The 15,508-nt window shown below is 43.5% G+C and overlaps 2 protein-coding genes across 8 annotated transcripts in view; one reads left to right on the top strand and one right to left on the bottom strand.

Moving 5' to 3' along the window:
- ZCWPW2 (zinc finger CW-type and PWWP domain containing 2) overlaps positions 1–5,686 on the bottom strand; it is a 189,092-nt gene extending 183,406 nt beyond the window's left edge. For 3 of the 4 annotated variants that reach the window (XM_061395708.1, XM_061395706.1, XM_061395705.1), the window contains exon 1: positions 366–473. Coding sequence is in view for 1 of the 4 variants with exons in the window: in XM_061395709.1 (XP_061251693.1) it covers positions 366–1,142 (777 nt within the window). In the remaining 3 variants the exon portion in view is untranslated. Of the gene's footprint in view, positions 1–365 lie in introns of all 4 variants that reach the window. The other variant, XM_061395709.1, reaches the window with a different exon arrangement.
- The window catches only part of AZI2 (5-azacytidine induced 2), a 40,677-nt gene continuing 26,058 nt past the window's right edge, over positions 890–15,508 (top strand). For all 4 annotated transcript variants that reach the window (XR_009732386.1, XM_061395714.1, XM_061395713.1 and 1 more), the window contains exon 1: positions 890–973. The gene's annotated coding sequence lies outside the window, so the exon portion shown is untranslated. The remainder of the gene's footprint in view (positions 974–15,508) is intronic.

Raw genomic sequence — 15,508 nt, 5'->3', positions numbered from 1 at the left:
CGGACACGACTAAGCGACGGAGCACATGTGTCCATGTTCTACAAACAACCCTAGCACAGCAGGCTACATCCCGAGGTTAACAGCTTCCTCACAGTTAATATGAGCCGCGTTCCCAACAGTTAGGGTATCCGGAGCAACGCCCCGAAACCCGGCGGGGTGTTAAAGCCTCCTCAACAGGAGTGCACTGCTACAGGTTACTCGTTCCCGGCCAGGGCGAGGCGAGCGCCCGAAACCCCAAATAGCGTCACCCTACGGAGCCACCACACGACACGACGCTCGGGGACCCCCAAGCGGACGCTCAAGGAAACACACGACGCAGAAGGCGGCCTACGGCTCAACCGCGGTCGCGGCAGCTAGAGTCTTACCCCACAGCGCCTCCGCTTCCCGCGTCGCCGCGCCCCGCCCACCCCGCCGCAGAGGCTCACGGGACGCGCGGCCGCGACGGCCCCGCCCACTTCGCCGCGGACGCTCACGGGACACGTAGTACACCGCCCCCTCCGACCCCGCCCCGGCACCGGCTTAGCGAACGCCCTCGGTGCTCCCTCGGGCCTGACTTCCGGTTTGCCCGCTCGGCCCTGGCTCTGAGCTGCGGACAGCCGGAGGCCGCGTTTCCGGCGCGCGCCGCCCGCCCTCCCGCCGGCCCTTTTGCGGCGTTTCCCCTGCGCGGCGCGCCGCAGGGGCGGACGCTGACGAGGCCGGGTAACAGGTCTTCTTCGGCCTCGGCTCGGCCCACGTTCCAGAGCCTCCGGGCCGCAGCCCACTAGCCGGCCGAGCCGGCCCCGGCACCGCCGAGGCAGGAGAAATGGGAGTCCCTCCGCGGCGTTCCCGGAGCAGCTGCATTCGTCAGGGAAGCGGCTGTGTCTTCGAGGAAACCGGAAGCCCGCGGTGACCCCTGGCGACCCGGTTTGTTTTCGGTCCGTTTCCAAACACTGGGGAATCGAAACTGGGCGGCCCCACGGAGCCTGTGTTCTGGGTGAGTGAGCCGCTTTGGTCCGGCAGAGGGTGCGGATGGTGGGACCACCCTCCGCTGTCGGCGCCGGTGGAAAGAGACGCGTCGTTTCTCCAAACCTTGGCGGGGGTACCCAGCCGCTGGGCATCTCGGGTGCCCACCAGGGGTGCCCAGCTGGCATCCCGAGTCTCATCCCCTCGCGTGAGCCGGGCCGGGCCCGCTTGGTTCTCGCCTCTCCCGAGTGTTTGTCTTCTGCCGGTTCTCTGCTGTACAGGGGCCCCTTCAGTTTTATGTCATCCAGTGAGACCGCATTTAAATTGGAAACCGAAGAGAGGCTTGGATGGTCTTGCCTTGGGCGATGTACATTACATTACTCAGGACTAAGAGTCCGTAGTCGTTGGTTCTCCAGTGTCTGACCTATGTACCCAGGATGGTTTTCCATCATTTGTTGAGTGACTGCCACATGCCAGATAGACTGAGTCCCTCATCCCTACCAACAGGGAACTCAGATAGATACTCGGAAGTGAAAGAGAATACAGAAACTGAATTACAGATGAAAACTGATTGGTCCATCCTGTGTTAGAGATACGCTGAGATTATCAAAGTCAGTGACCTACTAGGATTGAAATTGATCCATGCCTCTTAAACCTAAAAGACGTTTGCTTTTTTTATGTTTTGGAGTTTTAAATTGGCTTGAACAAGATCTCAAGGCATGGTTTACGTTCCATTTCTCTAGAGTTGTCATATCTAATTCACCAACCTGTGGGGGAATGGTGCATTCTTCCCCGGTTTGTTAAATTTTAATGCGATGTTGTTTGTAAAATGGGAAGTTGTAAACAAAGGTAAGGTTTTAATGTTAAAGAGATACAGTGAAATGGGAAATGCACTGGATTAAGTAAGAACATTAACTCAAAATCTGAGTGCTGAATTTTCTACTCATTTGACACTGGGTAGGAAACCAAATCTCTCCATTTTCCCTATCTCTGAAATGGGAATAATGCTTCCTCTCCAAGGCATCAAAGCAGTTTCCTGGAGTTTGCTGGCTGTAGAAGTCAGCTAGCAGTTTTTCATTACTGGCTTCCACTGTTTAAATCGTTCCATCTGTTATATAAGGAAATTCTTACTCACCTGGTAGGTCTTATGCAGATTTAAAAAATTGTTATGGAAAGCAAATGAGCTAGGTCCCCTAAAAGTCAAAGCACACTGCCTGACATGCCAAAACAGAATGTTGTCATGATTATTAAATAAAATGATGTTATGAAGTACTTCATAATCCTTGAAGTAATGAAATCAGTGAAACAATATTTTTTCTTTCTTTTGGTACATGTATTCTGGATTAAAATACAGTTGTCTTATCACTATGAGAGCATATGCTCAGTTGCATTGAGATGTATTGTACTTTATGAAAGGAAAGAGAAGAAGTAGACTGCCTTTCACTCCTGTGCTAACCCAGAAAGAATCTTATGATTCCTTGGCCATACAAACTGATTTCTGAACTAAAGCAGTTATAAAAATGATGATGGGGTTTTTCTTACTGTGTATCTGATGTCGAGAACGTTTTTGGGCTTTCACTGGGTTGTAGGGTCTTTTTGAGTGGTGAGGTACATAGATTAAGTGGTGGTGATTGTTTAGTCGCTCAGTTGCGTCTGACTCTTTGCGACCCCATAGACTGCAGCAGGCCAGGCTTCCCTGTCCTTCACCATCTCCCGGAGCTTGCTCAAACTCATGTCCATTGAGTCAGTGATGCCATCCAATCATCTCATCCGCTGAGATTGAGTGATAGTATCTTGAAAAAGGCACTCGATGATCCCTTCTTTATAAGCTAGTTAGACCATTCCTTCCCTTAATTCTTTCATTAAAAATAGAAAAAGAAGTAAGTATTGGTTTTCCTCTGTAAGACTTAATCCTTGTTCTGTAGTATATTGACTGATCTTATGAGCTGATTTTATGAAGTAGGGATAGTCTGGCTTTTGAGGATTAGAAAGATGATGAAAATTCTAGGTAACATTCACTTCAGGAGGCAATTTGAAGTTGAGGAAAGAGCCTATTAAATAGGCCTTGACTCAAACCCTAGCTCTATTATACTGCCAGGTGATTATAGACAAATTTACCTCACTTCTTTAAGGCTCTGTGTGCTCATTTGTGTGATAATACCTTTTCAGTCAAGTTTGGTGATGACATGACATATTATGTGTAGTATCTCTTTTACTCAATTCATAGTAAAACTGAATTCTGTTTTAGGTTGCCACACCATGTTTGCATTAACACTTTGTTTTCACAATATAGAAAGGCAGCATCTGAGTGATATTTTTCAACCCTGGCATTTTCCCACAAATAGTGGGAAAAATTAGATCTGGATAGGTAAACTAATCAATAATCAAGGTGCCAGACCTTAGAGTCTGGGCTTCTGAATCTCAGGCCAGTGTTTTTCCTACCACTGAGTTCTGCCTTGTCCAGATTCTTATTGGGAAAATAAGAATCCATTTTGTGTTGCCTCTCAGAGTGTGGTATTAAGAGCACACATTTGGAAGATGGCTTATTTGGGTTCACATTTGACCTTCGCTGCTGATTCTTTATGTAGGTGTAAGTAAGGTATTTAATTTTTCTAAGATTTGTTTATGTATTAGAATGATAGTACCTACTTGAGAAATAGGAAAATGCATACACAGAAGAAACAGTCCTCTGTCCTAATATTATTCGACCCCACTAGGGATTGCAATCCAAGAGACAGTCTTTCAGAAAGCTCTGAGAGGTCAAAGTATAGTTCTATGTTTTTGAGACAGAAAATTATACGTCAAATGACATATTACTGACAGTTCACACAGTCCAGATCTAAATGTACAAAGTGAATAAGTGGTCATGGGTCATTGTGGCCTTTTACAAGATTAAGAAGGAAGTTATTTCCTAAGGAGTTCTGGTTAATGCAAATGCACAGCACACATTAAAGGAAGGGAGGAGGCTCAAAAGGGTAGAAAAAATTTTTATGTTTAAATTTTTCTCGTCTTGTCATAAAATATGAATGTTATTTCATCAGTTTCCCCCCGCTTGATCATTAATTTTTTGATAGCATTTGGTGATCAAATATTTGGTTCCCTGGTGCCAGGGCGGGTGCTTACATGCCCTAGGTCCATCATGTCCTTTGGCGTTGGGTCTTAATAGCTCATTTTAGGGCATTGTACCAGTAAGGTGTCTGGCAAGAACTAATGGTCAGTTCCAGTGTCTGATAGGACTTTTTGCAGGTGCATTGTGCATGTTCATTAATCTATAGAAAACTGTCGATGTGATCAAACTGACAATAGAAGAACTTTCCTGGCAGTCCAGTGGTTAGTACACTAGTTTCCACTGCAGCGTTGGATTCCTGACCAGGAAACCAGGATCCTGCCTACCATGCTACATGGCCAAAAATGTAGAGGAGCAGGAATTGACGATAGAAGTAACAGTGTCAGTAGTAAATGTTTAAGCCAAGATCCCCCTAAAGTGAAGCATTTTCCTAGTATGGGTTCTAAACTGGGAAGAGGAACATTCAGAGTAGAAATTTGACTTTTCGAATATTTTGTAAGATGGGTTAACAAATATCTTGGCTAAATGGTCTTACCGTTGGAAAACTGATAGAAACCCCGCATATAAGCATTAAAGGCAAATTGGGAGGTTTGTTTCCAAAGGCTACCCAAAGACGACCTTCAAGCCGGAGGAAACCAATTGTGAGCGCTCTAACCAACCTGGAGAGAGCTGGGGCCATAAACTTGTTCTATAAGTCCATTAGGTTCATTAGGAGCTACCCAGTACTTAGCATCTAGTGAAAAAGAGTGTTTGTGGCCAGGTTCAGAACACGTGTCATTAACTGGCCAGGTAAGAAGATCCCACGTAGTGGCATTAGAAGCAGTGGGTAATTTGTATAGTATTAGAGTTACTTCTAAAATAAAAAAAGGACCATCCAGTTAGAGCCTTGGAGAAGGCAATGGCACCCTACTCCAGTACTCTTGCCTGGAAAATCCCATGGATGGAGGAGCCTGGTAGGCTGCTGTCCATGGGGTCTCGAAGAGTCAGACACAACTGAGCGACTTCACTTTCACTCTTCACTTTCATGCATTGGAGAAGGAAATGGCGACCCACTCCAGTGTTCTTGCCTGGAGAATCCCAGGGACAGGGGAGCCTGGTCGGCTGCTGTCTATGGGGTCCCACAGAGTCGGACACGACTGAAGCAACTTAACAGCAGTTAGAGCCTTGGAGAGGAGAAATCCACCAAGGAAACCTAGGAATATTGGACAAAGGTCCACAAACCTATGGTTTGTTTGGGTTGATTTTTGAAACTTGCAAATGATTGAGCCCAAGAAAGAAATCCATTGGGTTTATAAGCAAAAGTGTGAGCAGTTGTCAAAGTAATAGTGTGAAGGCCCGGTCTGGCTCTTTGGGTCAGCTCTCCACTTCAGGTGTCGTTTTCTCATCCTGGTCTGGTGGTGCTGATCCTAGTTAGTCAAAGTCGGGTGTCAGAAACAGGCGTTACAGTTTATTCAGGAGTGGAGGCCTGCTATGGGCCCTGTCCTCCATAGCTGTAGAGAGTCTTTTGTTGACGTCTGTTCCAGTGTGCATAATCCCTTGGTTGCAAGTCATGGTGAGATCTTCATTCAAAAATAGATTATTGTGATAGGCTTTAGAAGCAAACATAGAGTGTTGTTTTAATAATTTGATTCCATTTTACAGTAATATAACAAGAAGCCATCTAAGAAGTGAGTCTTAGGCAGTAAATTAAAAAAAAAAAAAAAAACTCAGTTAACAAAACTAGAATTTAATATCCAATGATGCATTATCTTTTTCTCTGTGAAATTACCTTCATAACAACCAAATATAGCCAAATTAAGACTTATTTGTGAAGTAAGTATGGTTAATTGATCACATGCTCAGTTGCTCAGTGGTGTCTGACTCTTTGTAACCCCCTGGACTGTAGCCTGTCAGGCTCCTCTGTCCTTGGGATTTCTCAGGCAAGAATACTGGAGTGAATTGCCATTTCCTTTTCCAGGGAATTTCCTGACCCAGGGATCAAACACACATCTCCTGCAATGGCAGGTGGATTCTTTACCATCGAGCTACCTGGGGAGCCCAATTGACCACACAGCCTCTTATAAGTAGGCTATATCGGAACTTTTCGTAAGGAATCTTAGATTAAACCTTCTAAAGGCCTCTCAAGGCCAGATAAATAACACCAAGAGTTTGCCACATATTCTTCCTACAATATCTATAGATTTGGGTGAATTCCTCTCTTTGAGGTCCCCAAAATACCTGAGGTTCATGCACCTCTTAGGTAAGGTTCATGCACCTCTTTACCTGATAAAGGTGCTGGAAACCTAAGAGTTTCCAGTTCCTGGAGGGATCAGGTAGAAAGAAAAGATGTGGTTGCATGTGTGCTCAGTCGCACACATGTATAAATCTTACTTGTGTTGAATTTTATTTCTGACTTTGCAACTCCATGGACTGTAGCCCGCCAGGCTTCTCTGTCCATGGGATTCTCCAGGCAAGAACACTGGAGTGGGTTGCCATTCCCTTCTGCAGGGGATCTTCCCCAACCCAGGGATCAAATCCGGGTCTCCTACATTGCAGGCAGATTCTTCACTATCTGAGCCACCCAGGTGGAAGGCAGTTCAGACAGAGGATACCTGTGGTGGGCACTCAGAGCAGGATAGACTGGAGCAGTAGTTACATCAGTCTTTGCCCACATACGTGGGATCTTGGTTTCCCAATCAAGGATTGTCAGTTTTAAAGAGGTTTTTTTGTTGTTTATTTTAGTTACCGTCTATAGCATTAATATTTAATTAGCCCTCTACAACAAATCTTTCAGTGAGGCTGTTTTGGAATGTTGAAGCCTTCTGGGGCTTCTTGCATATCAGTTAAAATAGATAAAATAGTTTGAAATGGGAGCTTTCCTGAATTTTAACAGCTTTCAAATCTTTTTCATTCAAAGGAACCAAGGAGCTAGCCCTACAAATATTCTCTCCTGCTATAATTCAGTTTTAGAAATGAGAAAAACTTTTATTTAAATTTTTTATTTTTTAAATTGTGAAATTATGATAACACATTTATAGGAGATTTGGAAAATACAAAACAAAGTTACATATAGTTCCACTTTATATTACAATTATTTTTTAAGTAGCTAAACTAAGATTTTTAGTTGGAATTTCAATGTGAAACTCTCAAAAATTAATAGAATGAGTAGGCAGAAAAGTAGAAGGATATAGTAGACCTGAAAAGCCCTATGAACCAATTCAACATAATTAAGATTTATACAGGTTTTATACAAATTCTGTTCAAGTTCCCAGGAGACACTGGAACATATCCACGGACATAAAACAAGGTGCAAAATGTCTTGGTCTAAAGATTTTTAAATCATAGAGTCTGTTCTCTTATCACGTGGAATTATGTTAGAAATGAGTATCAAAAGATATTTTAAAATAACCACGTGTTTTCAAGTACAATGTGACATTTTCCAAGAGAGATCTCTAACTTAGCCATTGAAAACCTCAAGAAGGTTTAAAGACTGAACAAACACAGAGGGTGATTGCAGGGAATAAAGTATTTAAGTGAGAAATTGATATGAAAGATACTTTAAAAACCTCAGGTATTTGGAAATTAGATGTCCACTTTTAAATGATGGATGTATCTAAAAAGCCATAACAAGGAAAATTAGAAAATATTTGTAACAATAAAAAGGAAAAGAGAATTTATCAGAGTTTGTGGTATGCCGCTGAAGGTGCTCAGTGCAGCTGAGTGCAGTGTGGGCTCTTGACTAAGCTGGGAAAGCAGTGATGGGCACTCGCATAAAGTTTGTGGGCTTGAATAGAATCTGTACTTTAGTTAATAGTTGTTGTTGTTTTTTTTTTAATGACATAGCATTTCTTGATATTCTCAGAATTGGATTAGAAGTTTCAAGCCTCATTCAAATAGTTTTTTTAAAAATAATAAGCATTCTAGACTTTTAACAGTAATACTAGATGCCAGAATAAATGGAACTATTATCAAAATTTTGAGTGAATATAGTTACAAATCTATCATTCTATTCATACTTGGTCAAACAAGTGGAATCAAAATATCATAAATTTTTTAGCTAAGCAAAAATTCATAAGATTCTTTAGTATATATATTATACTGTACATATAGGTATGTATATATGTATGCAAAAGCTTTTCTGCTACACTTGATAAAGGCTTGAGGAAGAAGAATAACAAACAAAAGATGGAGAAACTGGAAAATATAAACTAAATGAAATGGGAGCACTGAATATGAAATAGAAAAAGTGAAACAACGTGGAAAGAACTAGAAATAAAGATCATCATATAGTCCTGTTGTTCATAAACATGGCTGCTCATTAGAGTCCTACCTAGAGCTTTGGAGGAAAAACAATACCTAGGCACCTGTATTTTTCAAAAAATTCCAAGATAATGCTAATGTACCTCCAGATTTTAAAAAGTGATTATAGGTTTTTCTATTAAATGGTAGCTTTTGTGATACAGAATTCTATTATTTTCTGTTGATCAATCATGATACAGTGGTATTAAAAATGAACAATAGTTATATAATCACAATAGTAAAAGATGTTAATCAGTTTTCACAAAAAATAAAATTGCCAACCATAATGGAAACATGATTATCCTAACAGTATAAAATAATTACAATTGGAGGGGTTAAGTAGAGTGATGTAAGTGGAAGTACATAAATGCATATGTTTTCATCCACACAGCCACTGTGTGTCTTTGGTACATTTAATCCACTTACATTTAAGATAATTATCGACCTATATGATCCTATTACCATTTTCTTAATTGTTTGGAGTTTATTCTTTGTAGGTCTTTACCTTCTCTTGTGTTTCCTGCCTAGAGAAGTTCCTTTAGCCTTTGTTGTAAAGGTTGTTTGGTGGTGCTAAATTCTCTTTAACTTTTGCTTGTCTGAAAACCTTTTGATTTCTCTGTCAAATTTGAACAAGAGTCTTGCTGGGTAAAGTATTCATGGTTTTAAGTTCTTCACTTTTATCACTTTAAATATATCATACCATTCCCTTCTGGCTTGAAAAGTGTTGAGAAATCAGCTGAAAACCTATGAGAGTTCCATTGTCTGCTGTTTGTTGTTTTTCCTTGTTTCTTCTAAGATTTTATCTTTGTCTTTAATTTCTGTCAGTTTGATTACTATGTGTCTTAGTGGGGTCTTCCTTGGGTTTATCTTGCCTGGAACTCTCTGCACTTCCTGAGCTGGGTTGACTATTTCCTTTCCCGTGTTTGAGAAGTTTTCAGCTATTATCTCTTCACATATTTTCTCAGGTCCTTTCTCTCTCTCTCTCTCTTCCCCTTCTGGGACCCCTAGAATGTGAATGTTGTTGCATTTAACGTTGTCCCAGAGGACTCGTAGGCTGTCTTCATTTTTTTCCCCCATTCTTTTTTCAATATTCTGTTTTGCAGCAGTGGTTTCCACCACTCTGTCTTCTGGGTCATTCATCTGGTCTGCTGCCTCAGTTATTCTGCTATTGATTCCTTAAGATGATGCTGTAAAAGTGCTGCACTCAATATGCCAGCAAATTTGGAAAACTCAGCAGTGGCCACAGGACTGGAAAAGGTCAGTTTTCATTCCAATCCCAAAGAAAGGCAATGCCAAAGAATGCTCAAACTACCGCACAACTGCACTCCTCTCACATGCTAGTAAAGTAATGCTCAAAATTCTCCAAGCAGGCTTCAGCAATACGTGAACCGTGAACTTCCAGATGTTCAAGCTGGTTTTAGAAAAGGCAGAGGAACCAGAGATCAAATTGCCAACATCCGCTGCATCATGGAAAAAGCAAGAGAGTTCCAAAAAAACATCTATTTCTGCTTTATTGACTATGCCAAAGCCTTTGACTGTGCGGATCACAATAAACTGTGGAAAATTCTGAAAGAGATGGGAATACCAGACCACCTGACCTGCCTCTTGAGACCTATATGCAGGTCAGGAGGCAACAGTTAGACCTGAACGTGGAACAACAGACTGGTTCCAAACAGGAAAAGGAGTTTGTCAAGGCTGTATATTGTCACCCTGTTATTTATTTAACTTATATGCAGAGTACATCATGAAAAATGCTGGGCTGGAAGAAGCACAAGCTGGAATCAAGATTGGTAGGAGAAATATCAATAACCTCAGATATGCAGATGACACCACCCTTATGGCAGAAACTGAAGAGTAACTAAAAAATCTCTTGATGAAAGTGAAAGAGGAGAGTGAAAAAGTTGGCTTAAAGCTCAACATTCAGAAAACGAAGATTATGGCATCTGGTCCCATCATTTCATGGGAAATAGATGGGGAAACAGTGTCAGACTTTATTTTTTGGGCTCCAAAATCACTGCAGATGGTGACTGCAGCCATGAAATTAAAAGACGCTTAATTCCTGGAAGAAAAGTTATGGCCAACCTAGATCAGATCAGATTAGTCGCTCAGTCATGTCCGACTCTCTGCGACCCCATGAATCACAGCACACCAGGCCTACCTGTCCATCACCAACTCCCAGGGTTCACTGAGACTCAAGTCCATCGAGTCAGTGATGCCATCCAGCCATCTCATCCTCTGTTGTCCCCTTCTCCTCCTGCCCCCAATCCCTCCCAGCATCAGGGTCTTTTCCAATGAGTCAACTCTTCGCATGAGGTGGCTAAAGTACTGGAGTTTCAGCTTTAGCATCATTCCTTCCAAAGAAATCCCAGGGCTGATCTCCTTCAGAATGGACAGGTTGGATCTCCTTGCAGTCCAAGGGACTCTCAAGAGTCTTCTCCAACACCACAGTTCAAAAGCATCAATTCTTCGGTGCTCAGCCTTCTTCACAGTCCAACTCTCACATCCATACATGACCACAGGAAAAACCATAGCCTTGACTAGACGGTACTTTGTTGGCAAAGTAATGTCTCTGCTTTTGAATATTCTATCTAGGTTGGTCATAACTTTCCTTCTAAGGAGTAAGCGTCTTTTAATTTCATGGCTGCAGTCACCATCTGTAGTGATTTTGGAGCCCAGAAAAATAAAGTCTGACACTGTTTCCACTGTTTCCCCATCTATTTCCCATGAAGTGATGGGACCGGATGCCATGATCTTCATTTTCTGAATGTTGAGCTTTAAGCCAACTTTTTCACTCTCCACTTTGACTTTCATCAAGAGGCTTTTGAGTTCCTCTTCACTTTCTGCCATAAGGGTGGTGTCATCTGCATATCTGAGGTTATTGATATTTCTCCCTGCAATCTTGATTCCAGCTTGTGTTTCTTCCAGCCCAGCGTTTCTCATGATGTACTCTGCATATAAGTTAAATTAAATAACAGGGTGACAATATACAGCCTTGACGTACTCCTTTTCCTATTTGGAACCAGTCTGTTGTTCCATGACCAGTTCTAACTGTTGCTTCTTGACCTGCATACAAATTTCTCAAGAGGCAGATCAGGTGGTCTGGTATTCCCATCTCTTTCAGAATTTTCCACAGTTTATTATGATCCACACAGTCAAAGGCTTTGGCATAGTCAATAAAGCAGAAATAGATGTTTTTCTGGAACTCTCTTGCTTTTTCCATGATCCAGCAGATGTTGGCAATTTGATCTCTGGTTCCTCTGCCTTTTCAAAAACCAGCTTGAACATCAGGAAGTTCACGGTTCACATATTGCTGAAGCCTGGCTTGGAGAATTTTGAGCATTACTTTACTAGCGTGTGAGATGAGTGCAATTGTGCGGTAGTTTGAGCATTCTTTGGCATTGCCTTTCTTTGGGATTGGAATGAAAACTGACCTTTTCCAGTCCTGTGGCCACTGCTGAGTTTCCCAAATTTGCTGGCATATTGAATGCAACACTTTCACAGCATCATCTTTCAGGATTTGAAATAGCTCAACTGGAATTCCATCACCTCCACTAGCGTTGTTTGTAGTGATGCTTTCTAAGGCCCACTTGACTTCACATTCCAGGATGTCTGGCTCTAGGTGAGTGATCACACCATCTTGATTATCTGGGACATGAAGATCTTTTTTGTACAATTCTTCTGTGTATTCTTGCCATCTCATCTTAATATCTTCTGCTTCTGTTAGGTCCATACCATTTCTGTCCTTTATTGAGCCTATCTTTGCATGAAATGTTCCTTTGCTATCTCTGATTTTCTTGAAGGGATCCCTAGTCTTTCCCATTCCGTTGTTTTCCTCTATTTCTTTGCATTGATCGCTGAAGAAGGCTTTCTTATCTCTTCTTGCTGTTCTTTGGAACTCTGCATTCAAATGTTTATATCTTTCCTTTTCTTCTTTGCTTTTCGCTTCTCTTCTTTTCACAGCTATTTGTAAGGCCTCCCCAGACATCCATGGCCAACCTAGATAGCATATTCAAAAGCAGAGACATTAATTTGCCAACAAAGGTCCGTCTAGTCAAAGCTATGGTTTTTCCAGTGGTCATGTATGGATGTGAGTTGGACTGTGAAGAAAGCTGAGCACTGAAGAATTGATGCTTTTGAACTGTGGTGTTGGAGAAGACTCCTTGGACTGCAAGGAGATCCAGCCAGTCCATTCTAAAGGAGATCAGTCCTGGGTGTTGTTTGGAAGGAATGATGCTAAAGCTGAAACTCCAGTACTTTGGCCACCTCATGCGAAGAGTTGACTCATTGGAAAAGACTCTGATACTGAGAGGGATTGGGGGAAGGGGGAAAAGGGGACGGCAGAGGATGAGATGGCTGGATGGCATCACCGACTTGATGGATGTGACTTTGAGTGAACTCCGGGAGTTGGTGATGGACAGAGAGGCCTGGCGTGCTGCGATTCATGGGATCGCAATGAGTTGGACACGACTGAGCAACTGAACTGAACTGAATGTATTGTTCATCTCTATTTGTTCTTCCATTCTTCTAGGTCTTTGGTAAACATTTCTTGTATCTTCTTCATTCTTTTTCTGAGATCCCGGGTCATCTTCACTATCGTTATTTGGAATTCTTTTTCTGGAAGGTTGCCTAGCTCTCCTTCATTTAGTTCTTTTTGTGGAGGTTTGTCCTGTTCTTTCTCCTGGGAGTTAATCCTCTGCCTTTTCATTTCAATTATTCTGTGGTTGTAGTTTTCAGTCTGGAACCTGTGGGATTGCAGGTCTTCTTGCTTCTTCTGTCTGCCCCCTGGTGGATGAGGCTGATGGGAGGGCCTGGTGGGGAAATCTGGGCAGGCTTATGCTCAGTAAAACCTTAATCCAGGATCTGCTGATGGGTGCGGCTGTGCTCCCTCCTTGTTGATTGTTCAGCCTGAGGTGATGAGCTCTGTGGTATGCTCAGTATTGACCTCCAAGAGGTCTCACTTACCAAGGGGCACCTCCTAGGACTGCGGCTGCCAGTTCCCCTGTCCCTGTGGCAGCCACTGCTGACGCACACCTTCACAAGAGACCCTCCAACACTAGCAGGTGGGTCTGGTTCAGTCTCCTTCCCCCTGGGTCCTGGTGCATGCAGGATTTTGTTTGTGCCCTCCAAGACCGGAGTGTCTGTTTCCCCCCGTCCTTCGGAAGTCACGAAATCAAATCCCGCTGGCCTTCAAAGTCAGATTCCCTGAGACTCCTAGTCGCTGTTGACTAAAAAGATGCACAGCGTGAGAGTTCCAAGGTAAGTTGTAACTTGGGCAAAATGAGGACTACAGCCCGGGAGACAGCACCTCAGGTAGCTCTGAGAAAGTTAGAGGCAGTGGGGGAAAGTCAATATAAGAGATTTTGGTGAAAGGGGAGTTCAGTGCAATCAAACTCTTACTTTATATAAGGAGCTAATGTCACCACAAAGGGATTGAGTGCTTTTCTAGATAGGAAGAGATCTAAGGATCTCTTGGGATCATGAAAGAAGTTCCTGAAAATAAGTATCTAAAGACCTGTTATACCAGTTTCCCTGGAGCACAGAGGGCCCCACTCTCCACCCTGAATTCAAGGGGTGTTGCAGGTCAGCAGCTGCAGCAGCGCAGGCTTCAGCCTCCGCAGAGGCAGATGCCAGATGCCCTTGTTGTCGCTCACTTGCTGGAAAATGCTCTTGGCGACTGCCAGTTTGTAGTGGACGTTCCTTTGCTGGATCCCCAGGCTGGGAAGCCTGACATAGGGCTCCAGATCTTTACAAGAGTGGGAGAACTTCTTTGGTGTTACTGTTCTGCAGTTTGTAGGTCACCCATCTGGCAAGCGTGGAAGTGATTTTATCTGATTGTGCCCCCCCCACCCCCGTCCTGGTGTGGCTTCTCCTCTGCCTGTGGACGTGGGTATCGCTCTTTGGTGGCTTCCAGTGTCATTCTGTTGATGGTGGTTCAGCTGCTAGTTGTGATTTCGGTGCCTTTGGAGGAGAAGATGAGCACACATCCTTCTCTCCACCATCTTTATTTGATCTCTCTAGAAATGAGAAGAACTCTTACCACCCTTGTTTCTAGTAGACCTTGCAGGCAGGGTTCCAGGCAACAGACTGACAAGGTAAAAGTTTACCTTCTGCTGGCCTCTCTAACTGTGCGTGCAAAGATCAGGTTTGGAATGCCAAAAAAGAGCCCCATCTTGGCTGTTATGGGCAGGATTACTTTATTTCCTAATTAAGGAAGCCCTTGTAAGCGTGTCTGAGCCCAGCCGTATTCCCATAGATGGCAGTCTGTCTAGGAGCCGTTTGGTCTTTAAGGCGAAGTTCCCTGTTATCAGGTTGGTGCTTTAGTGCAGATGTGAGACATGCTCTGAACAGCTCTGTAAAGATGGGACTGTGGATGCGACGTGTGCTGTTCATCCTTGGACCAGTTCCACTCTTAACATTTCTCGGTTTTTCCCTCCTACAGTGTATCCTCTGAGAGTGCTCAGGATGAAACAGGTCTCTGTGGGGCTCCCGGGCAGGAAGGCTTTCTTGACGCCAGCCTCTGCTGTGAATTCCAAAGGGCAGATTCTGAACTGTTGCTAATGCAATGATCCCGGAAGGGAATGGGTTTAAAGACAGGGGATGGGCAACCAAGAAACAGTAGCGCAGCCTTGGAGCAGGGCCCCGGTTCCACCTCAGGGGCACAGTAACAGTGTCTTCAAGTTCTTCAAGATGTCAGCATTCGTACCAGAGAAAGACCACGGAAGAACCGGGGGATCTCAGCAGCGTTACCTGAGGCCAGATTAGTGGAGTACAGGCCCTGCACACTCCCTAATCTTATCAGCAGCTCCACCCTTGAACCATTGCCCTGAAGTGTCTCATTAAATCTTCGTTTGGGAGACAGACAGTTTTCAGGGCAGGAGCCTTCTGTGTCCTTTTCCCTGGCAAAGCAGTAAAGCTATTCTATTCTGTTGGGTTGGCCAAGAGGTTCATTTAGATTTTTCTGTAAGATGTTGTGGAAAAAACCCAAACTTACTTTTTGACTAACCCCATTCTTCACCCAAAACCCTGTCTCCGAGATTTGATTTAGCACTAGTTCACAGAAGCCAAGTTTTTGGCATCTAAAGCACAAGACGATGGGAGTTTGCAGCATGCACCCTTGGAAGAGCTGTACTTCCATAATGGTTGTAGTGGGTTACCTCGTAGGACTGCAGCATTGTGATGGTTGGTCCTCAGATACTTCCACTAGGTTTTTAGGAGCAGGTG

This window comes from Bos javanicus, chromosome 22 (assembly GCF_032452875.1).
Source record: "Bos javanicus breed banteng chromosome 22, ARS-OSU_banteng_1.0, whole genome shotgun sequence".
NCBI classification, from domain to species: Eukaryota; Metazoa; Chordata; class Mammalia; order Artiodactyla; family Bovidae; genus Bos; species Bos javanicus.
The sequence above is the reverse complement of the archived record's forward strand: the minus strand, read 5'-3'. Positions and strand labels throughout refer to the sequence as shown.